This window comes from Mus musculus, chromosome 8 (genome assembly GCF_000001635.26).
Source record: "Mus musculus strain C57BL/6J chromosome 8, GRCm38.p6 C57BL/6J".
Taxonomy (NCBI): Eukaryota; Metazoa; Chordata; class Mammalia; order Rodentia; family Muridae; genus Mus; species Mus musculus.
This window is the reverse complement of record NC_000074.6, coordinates 94531976-94550384: the sequence shown is the minus strand read 5'-3', so window position 1 is coordinate 94550384 and position 18409 is coordinate 94531976. Positions and strand designations below refer to the sequence as shown.

The window sequence follows — 18409 nt, the reverse complement described above, 5'->3', positions numbered from 1 at the left end:
GTGCCTTGTATAGAATTCTGGACTTGTCCAGTCTAGCATGCCCACCTGCTATGGGCACCAAAGCCAGGGTGGGAGCAGGGCTGGGCATCGTGGGTACATGGTAGTAGGGGCAGGAACCACCTCCTGGCCTGGAACACACATAGCAGAGCCCTGAGTGACAATCTATTTTGAGACCAGGGCTGGGTTGGTTTTTCCTTCCATCCAGGCTTCCAAGGGCAGGAGTAGCAGCGGGATCGGAAGAGGCCTTGACCCAGACTATTTTTAGCCTGTGTGTACTAATTTTTAGCAGAAATTAGGGAGGATATGTCACAAATTGGGGAGATATTACTCCCTGAGGAGCATGGTTCTGGAGACAGAGCAGGGAAATTGACCGGTAACTATAAGCCCTGACTGTCCCTGGACTCCTGGGTTAGCCTACTGTCACATCTCCCTCTGTTGGCTCTATTAGCAACGCCCTGGATGACACAGAAACCTGACATGCCCCAGGGCTCACTTTCCCCTCTGTAAATTGGTCAACAATCCCAGCTCCTTTAAAATAAGGTGCTTTTTTTCTTTTTTCATCACAAGAGCCAATATCTGTGAAAACTCTTGTAAACTGGAGTGTGTGCATGCAGTAAGCACCTACCTCTGTCTGGCTCAATATTTAATTGAAAAACAGGAACTCAGTGGGGGTTGCAAATCTGTCATCCCAGCAGTTAGGAAGGGGAAGGGCTAGGAGTTCTAGATTACCGTCTGCTACATAAAATGAAACTGCTAATAGATATTTTGGGAAATATACATGCGTGTAGAAGGCTCTGGAAGACGAGACACTGAACTGTGAACAGGGACTCTGCTTGGTAGGCAGGCCTACGGTCCTTTAGGTTGTCTTCCTCGAGCTAATCTGATTTGACAGACAACAAACACAGTTTCCTTTGTAAGGAATCAAAGCAAGTTTTAAAGGCTGCTAACAGGAAAATTTCAAGTTTCTTGGTAACCTTCCTGATCCGCAGTCCTTCCAAACCCTCGGGCCAGACTTCCAGCTCAGAAGTTCCCAGTTCTGAAGTTACCCACTGTAGGCGAGGGAAAAAATAAAAGCCCTGGTTTACCAAAGAGACAGGCCCAGAAAGGGGCAGTAGTTCACCTGAGGTCACACAGCAGGGGCAGCATTGCTGGGCATGAAGCCACCTCTGGGGCCCAAAACTGAGCAACTTATTTCTCTTTACTTCTGGCCAACAGAGTGATCGCCAGAAACAAGGCAGAAAGCTCACTCGCAGGAAGCAAGTCTGTGCAAAACTACAGAAGCTTTGCCTGACTAGAGCCACATAAACTATTAGGACATAATAAATATGATTTGATTGTGTATTTGTGGGTAATAATTTAGACAGAAGTCTAGCTATATAGCTAGATAAAGTGTTTTCTGTTTTGGTTTGGTCTGAAGACAGGTTCTCAGTAATGTTGCTTTGGCGGGCCTGGAACTCACAGAGATCCACCTGTCTTTGCTTGTGTTGGTTTTGAAGGTGTGTGTCACCACACCACCACACCCAGCCAGAAATATATTTTAGAGTAATTATTTTATTTCTCTATTTTTTTTTTTTTGAGATAGGGACTGATTGCCTAACCAGGACTAATCTGGGACTTATGATCCTCCTGCTTCGGTGCTGGGATAACAGATGTATTCTACCACACCTAGTTTAAGTAATACTTTAAATATACCTAAAATAAAAGTTAATTGTAAAAAAAAATGGTGTCAGTTTTCTATGTGATCTTCCACCACAAGCCCTCATCCCATGGACCCCGGCACTCCCTGGATCTAAAAGGAGCCCCTCCACAGCAAAGCCAGTCCTTGCCACATTGCTTTACCTCCATCCACCTGCCATTGTCTTCTATAAAGAGGACACAGAAAGGGTCAGACTTGGAGGTGACATCCCGGTCCAGCAGGTTCTGGCCACTCACTGACAGCTCCACTTTGCACACACAGCACTGAGAACCCAAGGGGATGGCCCCAGCGGTAGGAGCACCCCCATCCGGAATGTAGGCCATGGGGGTTGGTGGCGGCAGCAGCAACAGTTCCTGGCAGTCTGGAGAACAGGAATGAGTGTCAGAAGGGAACAGATACTCTTCGTATGCTAGCTCATCACAGGGAGGCCTCACTGACGTTCAATAACTGGGTAGAGACTGGGGACACTGGTATAAGCCTGTAATCCCAGCTTGCAGGAGGCTGAGGCAGAAGGCTGAGTTCATGGTTAACCTGAATTGGGCAAGACTCCGTTTCAAAATAAAACAAAGAAGTAGGTGGTAAGATGGCAGACAGTGTGTATAGGGGAGGGATGGGGGGGAGGGAAGGCTTGTTGGAGGGAGAATACAAGAGACTTGGAAGGAATAAGAAGTCTCTTATAGAGACTGTATGGTCCACCTTGGTGCCTTTTCCCTGCCTTCAGTCTTAGTCCATGGGCTATATACACAGCCCCCTGTGTTGCCCATGTAGGATCATAGGGCATCCCAGTGGATATGGGTATCCTACATGCATGGTGCCAGAAAACCATGGCTTCTCCTGAGCAATGCCTGGGTTAGCATCAGTAGTGTCTATGACGGCTTGGGTTTTCTTTGTTGCTTTGGTCACTAGGAAGTGAATCTCTGGTAACCTATTCAACACCGGATCTTGTTCACCTGTTATGTTCCTCCCACATCTCCATCCCAGGCCCACGATTGGGATACAGAAAGCTTCGGAGCCTATGTGAAGGGTGTGTGCACCAGCAAATGAACAATGATATCCTGCCCGAGTCAATCCTTGTCTTCAGCACAGAACTGACCCTCCCAGACACACTTGACTTCTCCAATCTCTACTAAGGACCAACACACCTTTCCTACTGAGGCACTTACACTGTTAATGGACAGTGGCTCTGTTTTCCTCAGAGGACAAGGTGTCCATATGCAGGAGTGGGAGGACTATCTCCATGGGGGTAGGGAGCTGTGGAACCCCTTTGTCATTGGGCCTGTAGACAAGCCCAAAGCTCTCTGTGCCTATTTCCTATTTGCCAACACAGTGTCCCACCTTGGTTCTTTGAGATCACGTATGCCTGTGCATACCCATTAACATGGGTAATGAGCCTAGTTTCCAAATGCCTCATAAAAGCATCACTAATATTTGTTCCCCTCACTGCTCAATGAGTTCCTGATCAGTATCTTCCCCAGGAAGGGTCTTACAGCCCTCCGCCTTAGAGTATGGTAGGACAACATTGTTTTCTACCTCAGTCTTGTGGGAGACCTGCCAGTAGCTTCTCCTGAGCAATGCACGGGTTACTGAGCACATTCCAGTTCCGGTGTCACCTCTGGGTCAAGAGATTCTATGAGCCTGGTTTAGCGGAAACACAGTGACAGGGACTGTATACGCCTAGGTCCCTCTGGGCAGCGGGGCTTCACAGTGTGGGTGACAGCATGTCAGAAGCAGGGTTGGCATAATCTCGCTCGCCCTTTATGAGTGTGTGTGTTCACTTGTGTGTACCTTTGGGAAGTTCAGGGGTTGACACTAGGTGTCTTCCTCAATCCCTTTCCCCTTTGCTGTGTGTGCTGTGCACATGAATTTGGGGGTGCATACTCCAGGGCCCACAATCAGAGGCTAGAACAAGACGCCAGGCGTCTTCCTCTGCTGTTCTTATCTCTTACTCCCTGGGGATAAAATCTTTCTCAAGTTCATCATTTTGGCTAGGCTGGATGGCCAGAGAGCTCTGGGACTCCTCCTGTCTCTGCCCCTGGATGCTGGAGTTACAGGCGCCCACAGTCACGCTTGACCTTTTACATAGATTCTGCACCTTCAAACTCAAGTTCTCACATCCTCACACATGCAGAGCAAGCACCCCTTACCCACTGAGCCACCTCCCAAGCATCTTCACCGGATGCTTGGGAGTATCTGGCTATACTAGCCGGCCAGCTGGTCCCAGGGATCTGCCTGCACTGCCCCACCATCCTCCGCAGCCCTGGGATTTCATGTGCACATCACCAGGTCTTTTACATGACTGTTAGGGAATCTGAACTCTGGTCTTCATGCTTGCACATGGACTGTCTCCTAGTCCTTTAAAATGTTGGTATCTGCCGGGTAGTGGTGGCGTACGCCTTTAATCCCAGCACTTGGGAGGCAGAAGCAGGCAGATTTCTGAGCTTGAGGCCAGGCTGGTCTATAGAGTGAGTTCCAAGACAGCCAGGGCTACATAGAGAAACCCTGTCTCAAAAAAACAACAACAAAAAAAGTTGGTATCAGTTTGTTTGTTTCTTGTAAGGGGTATGGGTAGGTGAACACCCTTGTCAGAGAACAATTTGTAAATCAGCTCCTTCCTTCCTGGAAGGAGTGAAGCCCAGGGATGAGCAAAAGCTATTAGGCCTACTGGTAACGTTAACCAATGAACCATCACCCCCACCTCTCTTTCTTGAGGTAGGATGTCACTATGTAGCCCAGGCTATCCTTAAACTCATAATCTTTGCTTCTGTCTGCTGCGTGTTAGAATTACATGTACTGCCATGTTTGGCTTCCTGTCTTCTCAAATGCTCACTCCGCCTGAAACAGCTCACTGTTATGCTAAGGAGCAGCCTCTGCTGTCCCACAGCAGACCAGGAAAGACCACGCCACAGGGCTCTACTTCAGCCCGAAGCCCCTCCCCAGCTTCCTAAGGGACCCTGCAGACAGGACACAGTGCCTGCCCAGGGACCTCCTGGCAGGGAGGGGATATGGAGAGTGAGGAAGCCAGTCTTCAGCTTCCCCCTCCTACTGGCTGTCCCTAGAACCTCATTACAATCGCAGTTCCCAAAGCATCAGGACAGCACTGCAATTTTCTGGCAGGATTTATTCTTGTTGGTTAAAAATCAGTTTCTGCACAAAGGGCTGAGGAGCCATGTTTGTGATAGAAGCAGCCGGGGCTGGAAAGCAAATCTCAGCTGGCCAGTGGGCATCAAAGGTGTCCACGGGGGCCCCTGTTCTGCCTGGGGTGAGCATGGGCAAGATCAGCACCCTACTTTACATACAGGAAATGCAGGAACAGAAAGCAGATAAACACTGTCCAGGATCACCATCCAGTAAGCAGCAAGGACTGCTTGCGGGGCCATCTCTCGATGCCCAAGCCAATGCAGACCTTCTCACCTGGGGAAGGATACTGGGTAAAGAAGAGACAACTTGGGAACCCACCAGACCAGGGAGCATGGGACCAAAAGGTAGGCTTATAACTAAGGCTGCCAAGCAAACCCATTATGTATGTATGTACGTACGTATGTACGTATGTGCGTGTGTGCTGGCCCACTACATGCAAGCTAAATGTGCTACTAAAGTATGTGCCCAATTGTTCATTCTTTCTCTCTCTCCCTCTTTCTTTCTTTCTTTCATTCATATATATGTATATATATATGTGTGTGTGTGTGTGTGTATATATATATATATATATATATATAAATTTTGAGACAGGATCTTACTAAGTTACTCAGCCTGGCCTTGATCCCACTCTACAGCCCAGCAGACCTTGAACTTGTTATCCCCTGCCTCAGTTTCCCAAGCAGGTGGGATATCAAGTCTGTTCCCATAGGCTGGCCCCATTCCCCATTTAAACCAGGATCCAGAACCCAGGTCTTCAGCTCCTCTGACACCACCCTATCCACATACCCCTGCCATGTGGCCTTCACCCACCTCCTTGTTGCAGCACTGGCCCCTCTATAACAGATTTCATGGATCCTAGGCATGGACCCTTATAGCCCAGAGTTCTGCCCCCATATGGGAGGGGCCAGGCATACTTTCTGGTGTAGCACACATGTGGACCTGGCCCCACATGAACCCCCCTCCCCTCAAATGGACAAAGGCCCAAGCTTACATGACCGCACCGAGGACACATCTTCATGGTAGTCACCTGCTCGTCCCCATACCCAGAATCTTGCCTTTGTTACTGCACTAGCGTCCCACTGCTAACTAGCTGAGGGCGAGGCCACGAGGGCCTGCCTAGTCCAGGGAAGCCCAGGACAACTCTACCTGGGTCCGGCTCCAGCCCCAGCTGAAGAAAACCAGCAGTCTAGGAATAGTGGGCGGGGAAGTGGACTCCTCCCCAACCAGGGGCAGGGCTCCCGTCTCCAACTCACCCTCTGGCAGGAACCTTCTGGATCCCCGAAATGGGGAGCACATGGTGTCTGAGGTTGGAACAGGCAGGGATCGGAGTGGCCCTTGGTGCCAGCCCGGCAGGCAGCGGGGCAGGGATCTGGACCCTGAGGCCTGACGCAATGGAAACAGAAACCACAGCCTGGTTGGGCCAGCCCCCTCCCCTCCGTCAGTAGAAGGCAGCAAGGTGTCATTAAGGAGGGGGTTGGGTCTGTGAGTGCATTGGGCAAGATGGAAAAGCTCCAGGACAGCACCATCTGCAGGTAATTTGGGGTTTGGGGATGGAGGAGGGGGTGCAGGCAGCGTGAGAGCCTCTCCCAAGAATGATAGGACTCTTGGCACAAGTGTGGGCACAGGCCCCCAAGAAAGAGCTTGGGGTTGGGGTTGCAAAACCAGTCGGCCCATTTCTAGATGAGCTAACTGAGGCAAACAGAAGGCAGAGCTTCGAAATGACCTGTCACTGGTCACACATTCATTCAACAAACATTCCTTGTCTATCCTAGGATTGTAGTAACAAGGCTGAAGAGCAGGTAGAGGTGGCACAGCGCTCAGGAAGCAGAAGCAGGAGGGTCATGAGTTCAAGTGCAGACTGGGCTATATACAGTGAGACCCTGTCTAAAACATATAGAAGGTTAGCTCCCACTGTGGCCATTCCCACCCAGACCAGGCATCCTGCCCTTGAGATACAGGTAGACTCTGGTGCATCAGAACTAAGCTACACATGTAGAATATTATGGTTCTGGACAGAACTCTAGTCATTCATGGCCAATGACTCCCTGTGCACCCCACCCCCCACCCCCCACACCCCATGGGGCAGCCTCTTCCCACTCCTGGCTGAAGCCAGCATCAGCCTCCTGCCTCCATGTCCCTTGCCGTGGCCAGACAAGCTGCACGATCTTTTTCGCAGCAATGCCTAATTCAGTAGCTCTCCCCTGCCCAGCCAGAGGGGCGATGATCATGTAAGTCAAATGCTACCACAGAATCTTCTAATCTGACGCTTCTGGATCGCAAGTCCTTGCATCACGCCAGGCTGAGGGAGCCAGGCTGAGCTGATTCCTTTCACGCATGCAAGCCATTCTCCCAAGTTCTCGGCCAAGCTTCCCTGACTTCTAGTCTCATTTCAAGTGTGCCCACCTCCCACCTGCTCCGAGCCTTTAGCACTTGGGGTTCCATTTGCCGAAGAAAACACTTCTCTTGAAGGGCCCCCGTTATCAGCGTTCTCAGAGGTCTGCCACAATCACTTAAGCCAATGTGTTCTGTGTCCACGCCGCAGCACTTCTTTAAGTTAATCAGGGTAAGCGACAACTCTTTTACACATTCCTCAAGAAGCTCCCATAATATGAGTTCTCAAGGGGGCCCCTGACTCCTAGCACGAATGCAGGTCTGTATACTGCAAACACCCAGCAAGCACAGTAAACGCACCAGAGTCAGGAACCCAGCAAGCAGGCTGCTCACCCGCATCACTTAGAAGCTAAAGCCACTTCTCCAGCCTTGGATCTCATAACTCTCTGAAAGATGAGAAAAGGGGTGCAAGGGTCATATGTAACAGCGGAGGCCCAAGAAGGGGTAAGGGATAGATGGAGCCCAGGCCCACTGACAAGCATAGGAGCTTGATGTGGTTTGAGGGGACTCTGTAGCTGAGCCGGATGCAAGAATCCCAACTTTGAGGTGGTAGTTACAGGAGATGCCGAGTGAAGCAGGCTCAGGAGACAATAGGTTGCAGGGGACTCAGGGAGAGACAAGAGCGGAAGGCGGACAAGGAGAGATCTAAAGGGGCCCAGCAGCAGCTGCTCAGGCCCAAGACTCTCAACTGTGACCACTCTAGGGACGGGAGGCCCTGTGGGACTACCAACAAGCACTCCTAGTAGGAAGCCATAGGTACTGTCAAAACAGCATGCCCAAGGCTAATAGAGATGGCTCAGTGGCTGGGGAGCGGGGTGGGGGGGTGGGGGGGGGGTGAGGGCTGACACACAAGCATGGGGACCTGCGTTTGAATCCCTAGAATCATATAAAGGCAGGTGTGGCAGTGTGTGACTATAAGCCCAGTGCTTCTGTGGTGAGATGGTAGCCAGGGACTAGAGACTCGCCAGAAGCTCGCAGGCCAGCTAGCCTGGTGTACACGGCAGCAAACAACAGAGATACCATGACTCCAGCAAAGTAGAAGGGGAAGACACCTGAGCTTGTCCTCCGACTTCCACACCATGGCATGTCCAACCTGGTATTTGGAATATATATATAATATACATTATATATATATATATATATATATATATATATATATATATATATATATATATACACACACACACACACATACATATACATATATATATATATATAATTTTTTTTCGATGCAAACTCTAAGGGGTGAACTTGCAAAACCTTGCTAGTGACAGTCACACAGATATCTGGTCCTCTGGGCAGTGTCAAGTAGCAGTTAAATGCACAGACCCTGGACGTAGTATCCTGCATGTGAGCCTCTGGTTCTGCCGTTCCTCTGCTGTGTGACCTCAGCTGTATTACTTACTTAATCTCTCTCGTTTAGTTTTGCTCTCTGCAATATCGAAGGCAACAAGGTATGTTCTGGGTTGCTGTAAGGATTAAGATAAAGCACATTCACTATTAGAGTGGACCTTAATCTCTGGTGTGGAGACAGCAGACCAAAAAAAAAAAAAAAAACCCACAAAACCAGGTGATGTGTAGCCAAACAAAGAGGGCAAGGGACTAAAACTGGTTGAGTCACAGGTTCTCTGTTACCCTCTTCTGCTGTGGGCACAATGCACCATGTCAGTTAGGCCAAGGGTGGAGGATGTGGCCAGCGAGTTGATAAGAGACTGGCACATTTGGCAATAGTCCTGGAGTCCCTAAGGGCGACAGAAGCCGCAGCAGTTGGTGGGCACGACATTATAAGGACTGTAGTAGCTCTTAGCTTGAGGCTTTTCTTGCTCTAAGCATGGTTCCCAGAAAGCACCAGAAGTATACCATCTGGCCCCACCCAGACCTGCTCCATCAGAAGCCCTAGGGAGGCACCTAACTAACAACCCGTGTATGAACAAGCCCTGCAGGCAAGGCGGGGGGGGGGAGGGGGGGGGAGCCAAGCACAAACCACGGGTTTGGCAGGCAGGTGCGGTTTCTAACGCGCTCCCTAGAGCAATCTTGAAGCTGCCCACCTGCAGCCAAGATGAGAGCAAGAAGGCGGACACCCGAGGCTGGGCATGGCTCTAGCTTGGCCTGCACGTGGCTTAGTTAAGCAGGCGTGACACTCAGCTTCCATACAAGCCCTGCCATGCTTGGTTTAGATAGTAATTTTCTACTAACTAGAACCCTCAACTAACCAGTCAATCACTCCTCACCTTCTGGCTGCTAAGTCCTCAAGGTTCTCCGAAGTCTTGGGATGGGTCCGAGGGCATTGTCATCCCACTAACCAGATGTCATCCCAGATGACAAGGGCCAGAACTCAGAGGACAAACACATCATCAGGACTCTCCGAAGATAATAGTATGTCTGCATCCGTACAATAAGAGGCTGATTTTAAAGAATCAATTCATCGGACCACAACGGGGGTAAGCCTGAAGTTCAGAGGGCAGCATGGGCTGGAAACAGGAAGGGTTTTTTCTACGTTGTGCTCCTGAGGTCCAAGACCTCGTCTTAAAGGAAGCTCAGTCTCTGGCTGAAAGCCATCTATCAACTGGATGAGGCCCATGCATGGAGAATAATCGGCTTTGCCCAAAGCCTGATTTAAATGTTAATCACATCTTAAACATACCTCCACAGAAACATCTAGACTGGTATTTGGCTAAACAATTGGTCACTATAGGCCAGACAAGTTCACAGAGACAGTAAGTCATCCAAGCAACCTTGAGCTTTGAGGAGCAGGAAATGGGATACTAACTTCTCAAGTGTAGGAGCTCCAGGCTATCCCTGCCTGTCCGCTGGAAGGGACATAGTCACCCCAACAGAGACAAATCCCATCCAGAGTGCACAGTGAGCTTTACCTTCCAGACACCCCTGCTCAAGGCCCTGTGACCATGTGACCACACCCACAATGGAGGTTGGATGGCTGCCTAAATGGTTCCTGCCTTCTGGCTCCCAAGCTGATGATAACTGCTCTTGATATCACTCTCTGGGTCTCAGAAAGCACCCACCTTCCAGGCTGATGGGACCCTGTTCTTGCTTTCTCTCTTCTCCCTCCTTCCTTCCCCTCTCTCTCCTGCATGAGCTTGCGTCTCTCTCTCTCTCTCTCTCTCTCTCTCTCTCTCTCTCTCTCTCTGTGTGTGTGTGTGTGTGTGTGTGTGTGTGTGTGTGTGTGTGTGTGTAAGTGCACACATACATACAGGCAAAACCTCAGATGTCATTCCTTGGGGTTTCTTACTAGCCTGGAACCATGACTATTGAGCCCCAAGGATGGATTTACCTGTCTTTCCAACTGGGGTTCTAGGAACCTGGCGCTTGCATACAAACACTGTATTGACAGAACCATCTCCCCAGCCCCTGCCTCTGTTTTCTTCCCCATGAAAATGCCAGGGCACGCTGAAAGCTCTGTTTCACAATGGCACAAGTCTCTTGGAGGCTCCCTGTCCTTCCCAGGAGGACACCTAGTCCCCCTGGTAGGGCTCCCACGGTCCCCTCCCCCACCCTCTTGTTTCTGGCTATGTTCTTTACTATATGAGGTTCCAATAATACTTCTCTGTGAATCCCCAATTCTGCACCTGCTGGTCCAGCTGCCTGGAACGCACTTTCTCTTTCTCCACCTGACTCCTTTTACTCCCTCATTCAGCTCAGTAGAACCAAATGCGATATCACTATGTACCAGGCCCATCGCCATCCTTACGACGGTCAAAACTGTAGAAAGCTGGCACGTCCCATGTTGCCAAGAGTGCGGAGTGGCCAGAACTCTTACAGTTTGCCACAGGCAGTGGGATTTGGTGTAAACCATGCAGGAGAAACATTTGGCAGGGCCTGGAAGCTAACTCCCGACACAAATGTTCAACAAAGGACCCACAGTAGCACTGTCTGAGTGGCTGCCCTGATCCAAGATCAGGAATTGGTATGTCAGCACGAAGGAGGATACAAGCGCCCTACTGGACTCCTTACGTGAGGTTAGGTGTGGACAAAAGAAACCTAAGCTGTTGGAAGTGGTGACAATGGTGACAGGCAGCGTGAACCTGATGAGAAGGGACACCAGGAGGAGGTCTGCGTGTTCCCATTCCTGGACCCAGCTGCTGTTATCCCAGACGTACTGCCCCATCATGATATCCTATGCTGGGGATGATTCTCTCTCTCTCTCTCTCTTTTTTTTTTTTTTGAATCTCTGGGGATTGGACTGAGGGCCCTGTACACCGAGACACCAAACTCCACACTCAGCCATTTTGATTTTGAGACAGGAGCTTGCTACATAAACCAGGCTGATTGTAAACTCACAAGCAGGGGTGGATCTGGGAGAGGGATGACACAAAAACCCCCAGACCCTTCCACAAAGCCCTTGCTGCTTTCCTGGTCACTCAGGAGAACCAGCCCAATATCACCAATGTGAAAACATTACCTTGAACAGAAAGATGGGGCCTGATATCATTTTCTTCTCTGTTTTGGAGTTTTGAGGTAGATCCTGGTATATAGACATGGCTGGCTGCAAACTTTCGGCAGTCCTCTTGCCCAACCTTTTGACTGCTGGTTGGGAATACAGGCATGTGCCACCACACCCAGCCTCTTATTTCTGTTATTCCCAACACAGACACGTACAGGATGGGAGCTGAGCAAGTGAGAGGGCACAGTTGGAAGAGGGAGAAGGTATCACAGAAGCCGAGGATCACAGACCCCCCCTTAAATGTCCTGGGCCTGGGAATTCTTGGACTTCTAAAAGTTATTTCTTGCCAGCTGGTGGTGGCACATGCCTTTAATCCCAGCACTTGGGAGGCAGAGGCAGGCAGGTTTCTGAGTTCGAGGCCAGCTTGGTCTACAAAGTGAGTTCTAGGACAGCCAGGGCTATACAGAGAAACCCTGTCTCAAAAAACCAAAAAAAAAAAAAAGTCATTTCTTTTATGTGTATGTGTGTTTTGCCTGCATGTATATTTATGCACCATGTGTGCGCGTCTGGTGCCCACAGAGGCTGGATAAGGATATCAGGTCCTCTAGAACTAGAATTATAGATGGTTGTGAGCTACTGGGAACTGAACCCAGGTTCTCTGCAAGAGCAACAAGTGTTCTCAACCGCTGAGACATCTCTCTAGCCCTGTGGGTTTGTTTTGTTTTTTTAGACTCTGGGTGGTTTAACCTTGATATGTAGACCAGGCTGGTCTAGAACTCCAGAGATTCACCCTGCCTTTTCCTCTTGAGAGCTGGGATCAAAGCTATTCAGTACCATACTTAGCTGAACTCTGGGATTTTGGAATAACGAGTTCTTAGACACTCTGGGCTGAAAGGGTGCACCCTGTCTCACCCTCCAGCCATATAAGAATCCTGTCCTCAGTCCTACCACTTCAACATCTCTGCTTGTTAGGGAAGGAGGGATTCAGAGTCAAGACTCCTACTCCCAGGGCTTTTCCTGTGCATTGTGGTGGCTGTGTGGCTCCTGCCAAGTGGCATGCAGCCCAGGGAGCAGGCTGGCACTCACTCTGGACAAGGTGATGGAGTCCTGGAGCTCTGCACATAAACCACTTTCTACTTCAGCTGTGGCACCGGGTACTGTGCTTAAAAGACACCACACTCTGCCAGGCAACCAGGCCATTATAGGGATAAATATAGATGTAGACAGCCAGGCTAGGAGGCTGTGGCAGGGACTTGGCTCTGATGCTCTCCTGGGACCCTCAGTTTCTGCCAGGCCGCACTGGGAAGGAGGCTGATTAACACCCACCCAAACTCTGGTTCCATGGGCAGCTCATCCACCTAGGCTCTTCCCAGTGCTACTACAGGGGCTGGCCAAGTGGTCTAGCAGGTAGCCGGTCCTGTTAGTCCTTCTCTTACCACTCCCTCCTCCTTTCTGGGTCTCTGCACTTCATCTGCAAAGTAGGCTTGGGTACCATGCCTCTCTCCTGCCTCCCTGGAAGTTGAGGGATGGGCCCAGAGTTCTCTGTGCTGCTGAGTGCTCTGAGCACTTAGGGGACCTCAGGAGTGAGGCTGGCCAGAGTGAGGCCCCAAACTAATGGAGAGTTGAGGGTTTGGTGACCATGTGGTTTTACTCAGAGATTGGGCTAACCTTTGCTCCCCCACTATGCTGTTCACACCCACCAGGGGAACACCATAGAGCAACTATGCACTGCCTCATTATGTGAGAATCTTTCCCCTCCCTACCTGTTTCAAGACTTGAGGGTGTGGCTACAGATGCCCCTCTGTCCTTCCTAAGTTCTGCAGCTCAGGAACAGAGCCTGTCTTGACCACGGTTACACCACTAACATATGCCAGTCTCTAACCTAGATGGCCTGCTTGGAACACATCCGCTAAGTCGCTAAACAGCTTTTAGGTTGCCCATTTCTGCTGAGATGAAGAAACTGAGGTCAGGGACTGGAGCTAGAGTTCAGTGGAGGAGCACATGACTGAGCATGCTTGAAGTTGAGTTCTATCCCAGCACACAAATGGGCAACTAGCCAATCAATTATAGGAAGAAAGGAAGGGAGCAAGGAAGGAAGGGAGGTAGGGAGGGAGGAAGGAAGGAAGGAAGGAAAGAAGGACAGATAGAAGGAAGGAATTGATGAACTGAGGTCAGAGAGATTAAGAAACATCTATGTTAAGTGGGAAATGGATAACACTCCCCAGCATTCTCTGGTGGGCAGGCAATAGGCAGCAGGTTGTAACAGTGGCTAATCCGCAACTTTTTGTGCCAGGAAATCCTGCCCTGTTCTGACACACACCTTTCCACACCCCTTCCTGGCACCCAGCATAATAAAACCAGTGTCCCTCCAGGGACTCAGGCTGGCAAGCTCATAATCTGTCCAGGCTGTCACCTAACACTCAGGACCTCATTTGGGATGAAGGGTAGCCTCCCATTCCTCATATAGCATTTACTGGGTACCTTCTGTGTATCAAGGTACTGTTCAAGTATGAAGAAGGCACAGCCTGTTCGGTGGAGACATTGCCCACTGGAGGAAGAGAGAGGTAAGGAGCCGATGCACAGACAAATAAATGAGATGACTTCAGACTGACAAACACCCTGGGAAAAACAAAGTAAGATAAAGGGATGGGGATATGCCCTGTCTCTTCCTCTCAGATTCCAGCGGACAAAGCTGTGGCTGTGGGTGATAAGTAGACGGTACTCCAACACACTAACCAGTAGTTTCTTTGGCCTCCGTCGGAGCCAGATTCAGGAGGCAAACAAGAGCAAAGGACACAGAAGGCACCTCTGGCCCAGGGTCAGTCTTCAAGCATTGTCTCTCCTGGACAGCAAGGGGTGGACCATGGTTGGATGGTCACCATCTCCAGCCTGCCCTGCCTAGATGGCAGGGTGCCCGAGCCTCCTGCTTCTATAGAGACCACACAGACCTTTCGGAAGCCATGTGCTTCGAAGCGAGATGGCTGGATTCTGGAGGTGTTCTGCTCCTACCCTCTGCAGCCCCAGCCTGTCTCGCAGGGCTAGGGGAGGGCAGAAGAGGGGAAGGCAGGAGCACCTAGGAAGTCTCAGCAGGTACAGATCCTTTCTCCTGACAGGAGTGCAATTACTAGAGAGTGCTTTTTCCGTCTTCTGTTCAAGCGTCAGAGCCCAGTGAGGTCAGCTCCAGGTAGGGGTGCATTACTTCTTTACACTTGGTCTGAGTAGAACGAACCTTCCTACCCTGGCCTCTCTGCCCCTCGAATGGCCCAGAGGTACCAGCATCTGATTCCAGGACTCGTCTCTTAAGCGCCCCCCCACCCCCCGGCAAAAAAAATTCCAGAAGGAATGTTGGATGCAGTCATGCGAATCAAGTGCAGTAATATTCCCAGGAACAATGGGATGACAGCTGTTCCCAAGTGCCTCCCGCACCAGTCACAGCGCTGACACACAAGCTCCTTGTCATCTAAACGGATCCTCACAACTACCTTTAAGGAAGCACACAATTACCTGGAAAGAGAGGGGGACAGAGAGTGCACGCACACCTCACTATTATACAGATAAACTGAGGCTCCATTTTGACCCTCTTCTTCACGTGGTCCCCTGAGGGTTTTTAATTCTTACGGCACTGGGGGAGGGCTTGAAAGGCAATCACAGACCCTCATGAAGAGCTCTCCACGTGTAAGAATACCTGCCCCGTTTCCTGGCCCTAGCCTTCCTACTGGCTCTGCAAATGGGCTGGTATTGCCGTCGGCCCTCGTTTCACAGATGGAAAAACACCCAGAGCCAAAGGGTGTGTGTGTGTGTGTGTGTGTGTGTGTGTGTGTGTGTGTGTGTGAAGGCATGAAGGCAGGAAGGCAGGAAGCAACAGAGAACTCAAGCATCCATAGCCTTTGTCCCTGGTTTTTCCATGCAGAAATGCATCTGATGAACTCTCCCATTCCAGGGGCTCATTATCATCTGAGGACAGCCCCAGAGTTCACTGGGCCCCCTGCCAAGGTGGCAATAAACTCTCGCTTTAGTGTTTGTGTCTGGTCAGTTTCCAGGAGGCCCAGGAGACGGTCCTACTTTACAGAAACTGGAAATACACAGTTGAGACCACCATCCCACTTCCGGTCACAAAAAGGTGTTCAAGGCCAGGTAAGTCTCTCACAACTCCCATATTGGGACTGTTCACAGGCCACTAGAAATGACAACCCAACCCAAAATGCCTCCCTTCCTGTGGGAGAAGGGCTCTCATCCAATGCAAAAGGCAGCATTCTTGACCTCACAAGGGGAGTTGCAGCCACTTGACCAGAAGTCAGCAAGCAAAGAGCTAGGAGTCAGTAGGCACCTCTGGCCCTGACTGCAATCCTGAAGCATCAGGGACCTTAAATTGTTTCTCCTGGACAGCAGCTTTCCTGACAAGAAGGAAGGATGACCAGGCCCTCCCACTTTGACGAGCCCACGTCAAATCCCTTCTGAGCCCATGGTGAGGGAGCTATATTCTGGAAGAGTTTAGCTCTGCCTGGAAGAAGGCAAAGGGAGGGGATCTCCCCAGGCTGGAAAGCAGGACCCTAACCCTGGACTAGGGAATTCTCAGCAGGAAGCCTGCCTAGCAACAATGCCTCCAAACAAAGATGCGGTAGACACCTCCAGGGGCAGTATAATACTCCTTTCTATCTCTGAGAGGGGCAGTATAATACCCCTTCCCATCTCTGCGTGACAGTTCCACACCCCTACATGATGGTGGTCTGTGGTCAGACAAAACAAAGGGCATCTGGGCTAATTCTCAAAGGCCTTTCCCCTTTCCCCTTCCCCCAGAATTCTTATAGGGCAGGAAGAATCAGAGTACAAGGAGGACCCTTTGAATGGCCACCCAGCTCCGGACTGCTATTGCACCTGTGACCTTGGGCACTCCCAGCCTCCTTTTGAGGTAGCCCCTTATCCAAAGACTAGTCAGCTGTACCAAAGACAGGATTCGGGAAGGGAGGGGAAGAGAAGGAAAAAGGAACATTAGTCTCCTTTATTTTTCCCAGGAGCACCATTGTGGGGATGGGGAAAAAAAGAAGGGCTTCTCGCTTCCTCCTCCACCCCTTGAAACACACAGGTGCCAGACAGCTTTTGCGCAAAAACTAGTTTGCAAACACACTCCGACTTCTGGAACGCCGCCCGGCACTATTCCCCATCTCTTCTCCCCAGTTGGAGCAGGGAGTCGGCCCTAGAGCTGATCCCGAGTAGCGCCAGGTCCTGGTCAGGGTGGGATCAAAGGGCGCGCTCGCCTCCAAACAATTGTGCTGGCGGCTGCGATCGCTAGCCCACAGCCGCCCTCTAGACATCTAACGGTGGAAGAGGGTCTCCTAAATAGCTAGCCAGTGTCCCCGAAGCCGCCCATCCTCCAGCCGCCCCCCGCAGACGGGCGCCCCCGCGTGGCCGGGTGGGAGCTGAGCCCCCCCCCCCCAGGCGTGCTGCGGGGGGCGGCGGCCAGGGACATCGGAGTCCCTTCGGCTGAACCCACTCCCCCTCCAAGCCCCAGGCCGAACTTGAGCGCACACAGTGCCCGGCCCGCCCTCGCCGCGGACCCCACTCACCGCGCTTTCCGCAGCCTCAGCGTGCTCCGGGCCGCCGGGGCATCCCCGGGCGCTGTGCTGTCGGCCGGGCGGCGGCGCGGGACAGGCTCAGGGCGCTACCCGCGCGGCCGTACCCACTCGTGCGCTCGCCCGGGCTGGGGCTGGCCCTCCTCGGGCCCCGGCTGCGGCGCGGGCTCCTCCCTCCAGTCGAGGGAGGATGTGGGCGGGAAGCGGGCGCGAGGCGGGCGCTTCCTGGAGGGGCGGCTCTCCGGGCTAAGCCGGAGCCTGTCCCGCTCCCGGCTGGTGGCCCGCGAGGACCTGGATGCAGCAGGCTGCCACTCCGAGCGATGCCGCGAATTCGCACCCAGCGCCGGGCCCGCCGCTCTGGGCGTCAGGCACCGCCGAGCTCCCCGCGTTGCGCTCCAGTTCAAGATGCGGGGACCCGGGGGTGCGATCTCCTGGTCCGCTAGACCCCCGGGGCGCCGCCCGCGGCTCTCACCCTAAAGCGCGCAGGGCTCAGCACGGAATCCTCGGGGAGACGCCCAGGACTTGCCTCCGAGCTGCGCACAAGAACCGCAGTGTTTTCTTTTTTCCTTTTTTATTTTATTATTATATATTTTTTAATTTCTTTCAATAGCGTTTTCTTGCCGCCTGAGACTGGGAAGATGACACATATTCCCGTGACAAAGACGATGAGATAAAGACGTTCGGAGTGGGGTTTGGGATCAACGGGAGAGTTGAGGCCTCCCCTCTGTGCAGCCAGCTTTTGAACCAGAGGCACCAGTTCTTAAGGGACTGTTTTGTCGCTGGGCAGCTGGTGGTCGCTCAGTGGTATTTTGTACCCTCGGAGCAAGTAAACCACTGGACATTACCACACGGAAGCTCTTTTAACCAGATTCTGTTGTGGGAGGTGTAGGGGGAGACATGGCTGTCCAGAGGTCTTAATAAGCATGGCCAAAGCCCTGGGCCCTGGTGTACAAGTCTCGGGATTGTGGGGCTGAGCGGTAAAGCCTTGCACTGAGGTTGTAGGTTTTCTATTCCAGACAGATAAGAGTTAATGCGGGAGACTCACGCTGCAGCTCTGAGCTCCCTCCACCTCTGAGTCACAGGCACTTTGCAGCCTTAGAAGGGCCCCCACTAAGCAGCCCTAGGGCACAGAGCTTTGTTCTCTCTGCCTGCCTGTCCCCGGAGCTTTCTGCTTTTCTCCAGATTCTCCTCGTCTTCTTGCGCAGAAAGTCC

General features: G+C 51.6%; 1 protein-coding gene across 2 annotated transcripts in view; it reads right to left on the bottom strand.

The window, feature by feature from the left end:
- Cpne2 (copine II) overlaps window positions 1–17711 on the bottom strand; it is a 37856-nt gene extending 20145 nt beyond the window's left edge. Inside the window, exons 1-2 of one of the 2 annotated variants that reach the window (XM_017312732.2) lie at window positions 17192–17711; window positions 1840–2057 (exon numbers count right to left, since the gene is read on the bottom strand). In XM_017312732.2, the coding sequence (XP_017168221.1) occupies window positions 1840–2019 (180 nt within the window). In that variant the 5' untranslated portion in view covers window positions 2020–2057; window positions 17192–17711. The remainder of the gene's footprint in view (window positions 1–1839; window positions 2058–17191) is intronic. The other variant, NM_153507.2, reaches the window with a different exon arrangement.
- Window positions 17712–18409: the final 698 nt, after the last annotated feature.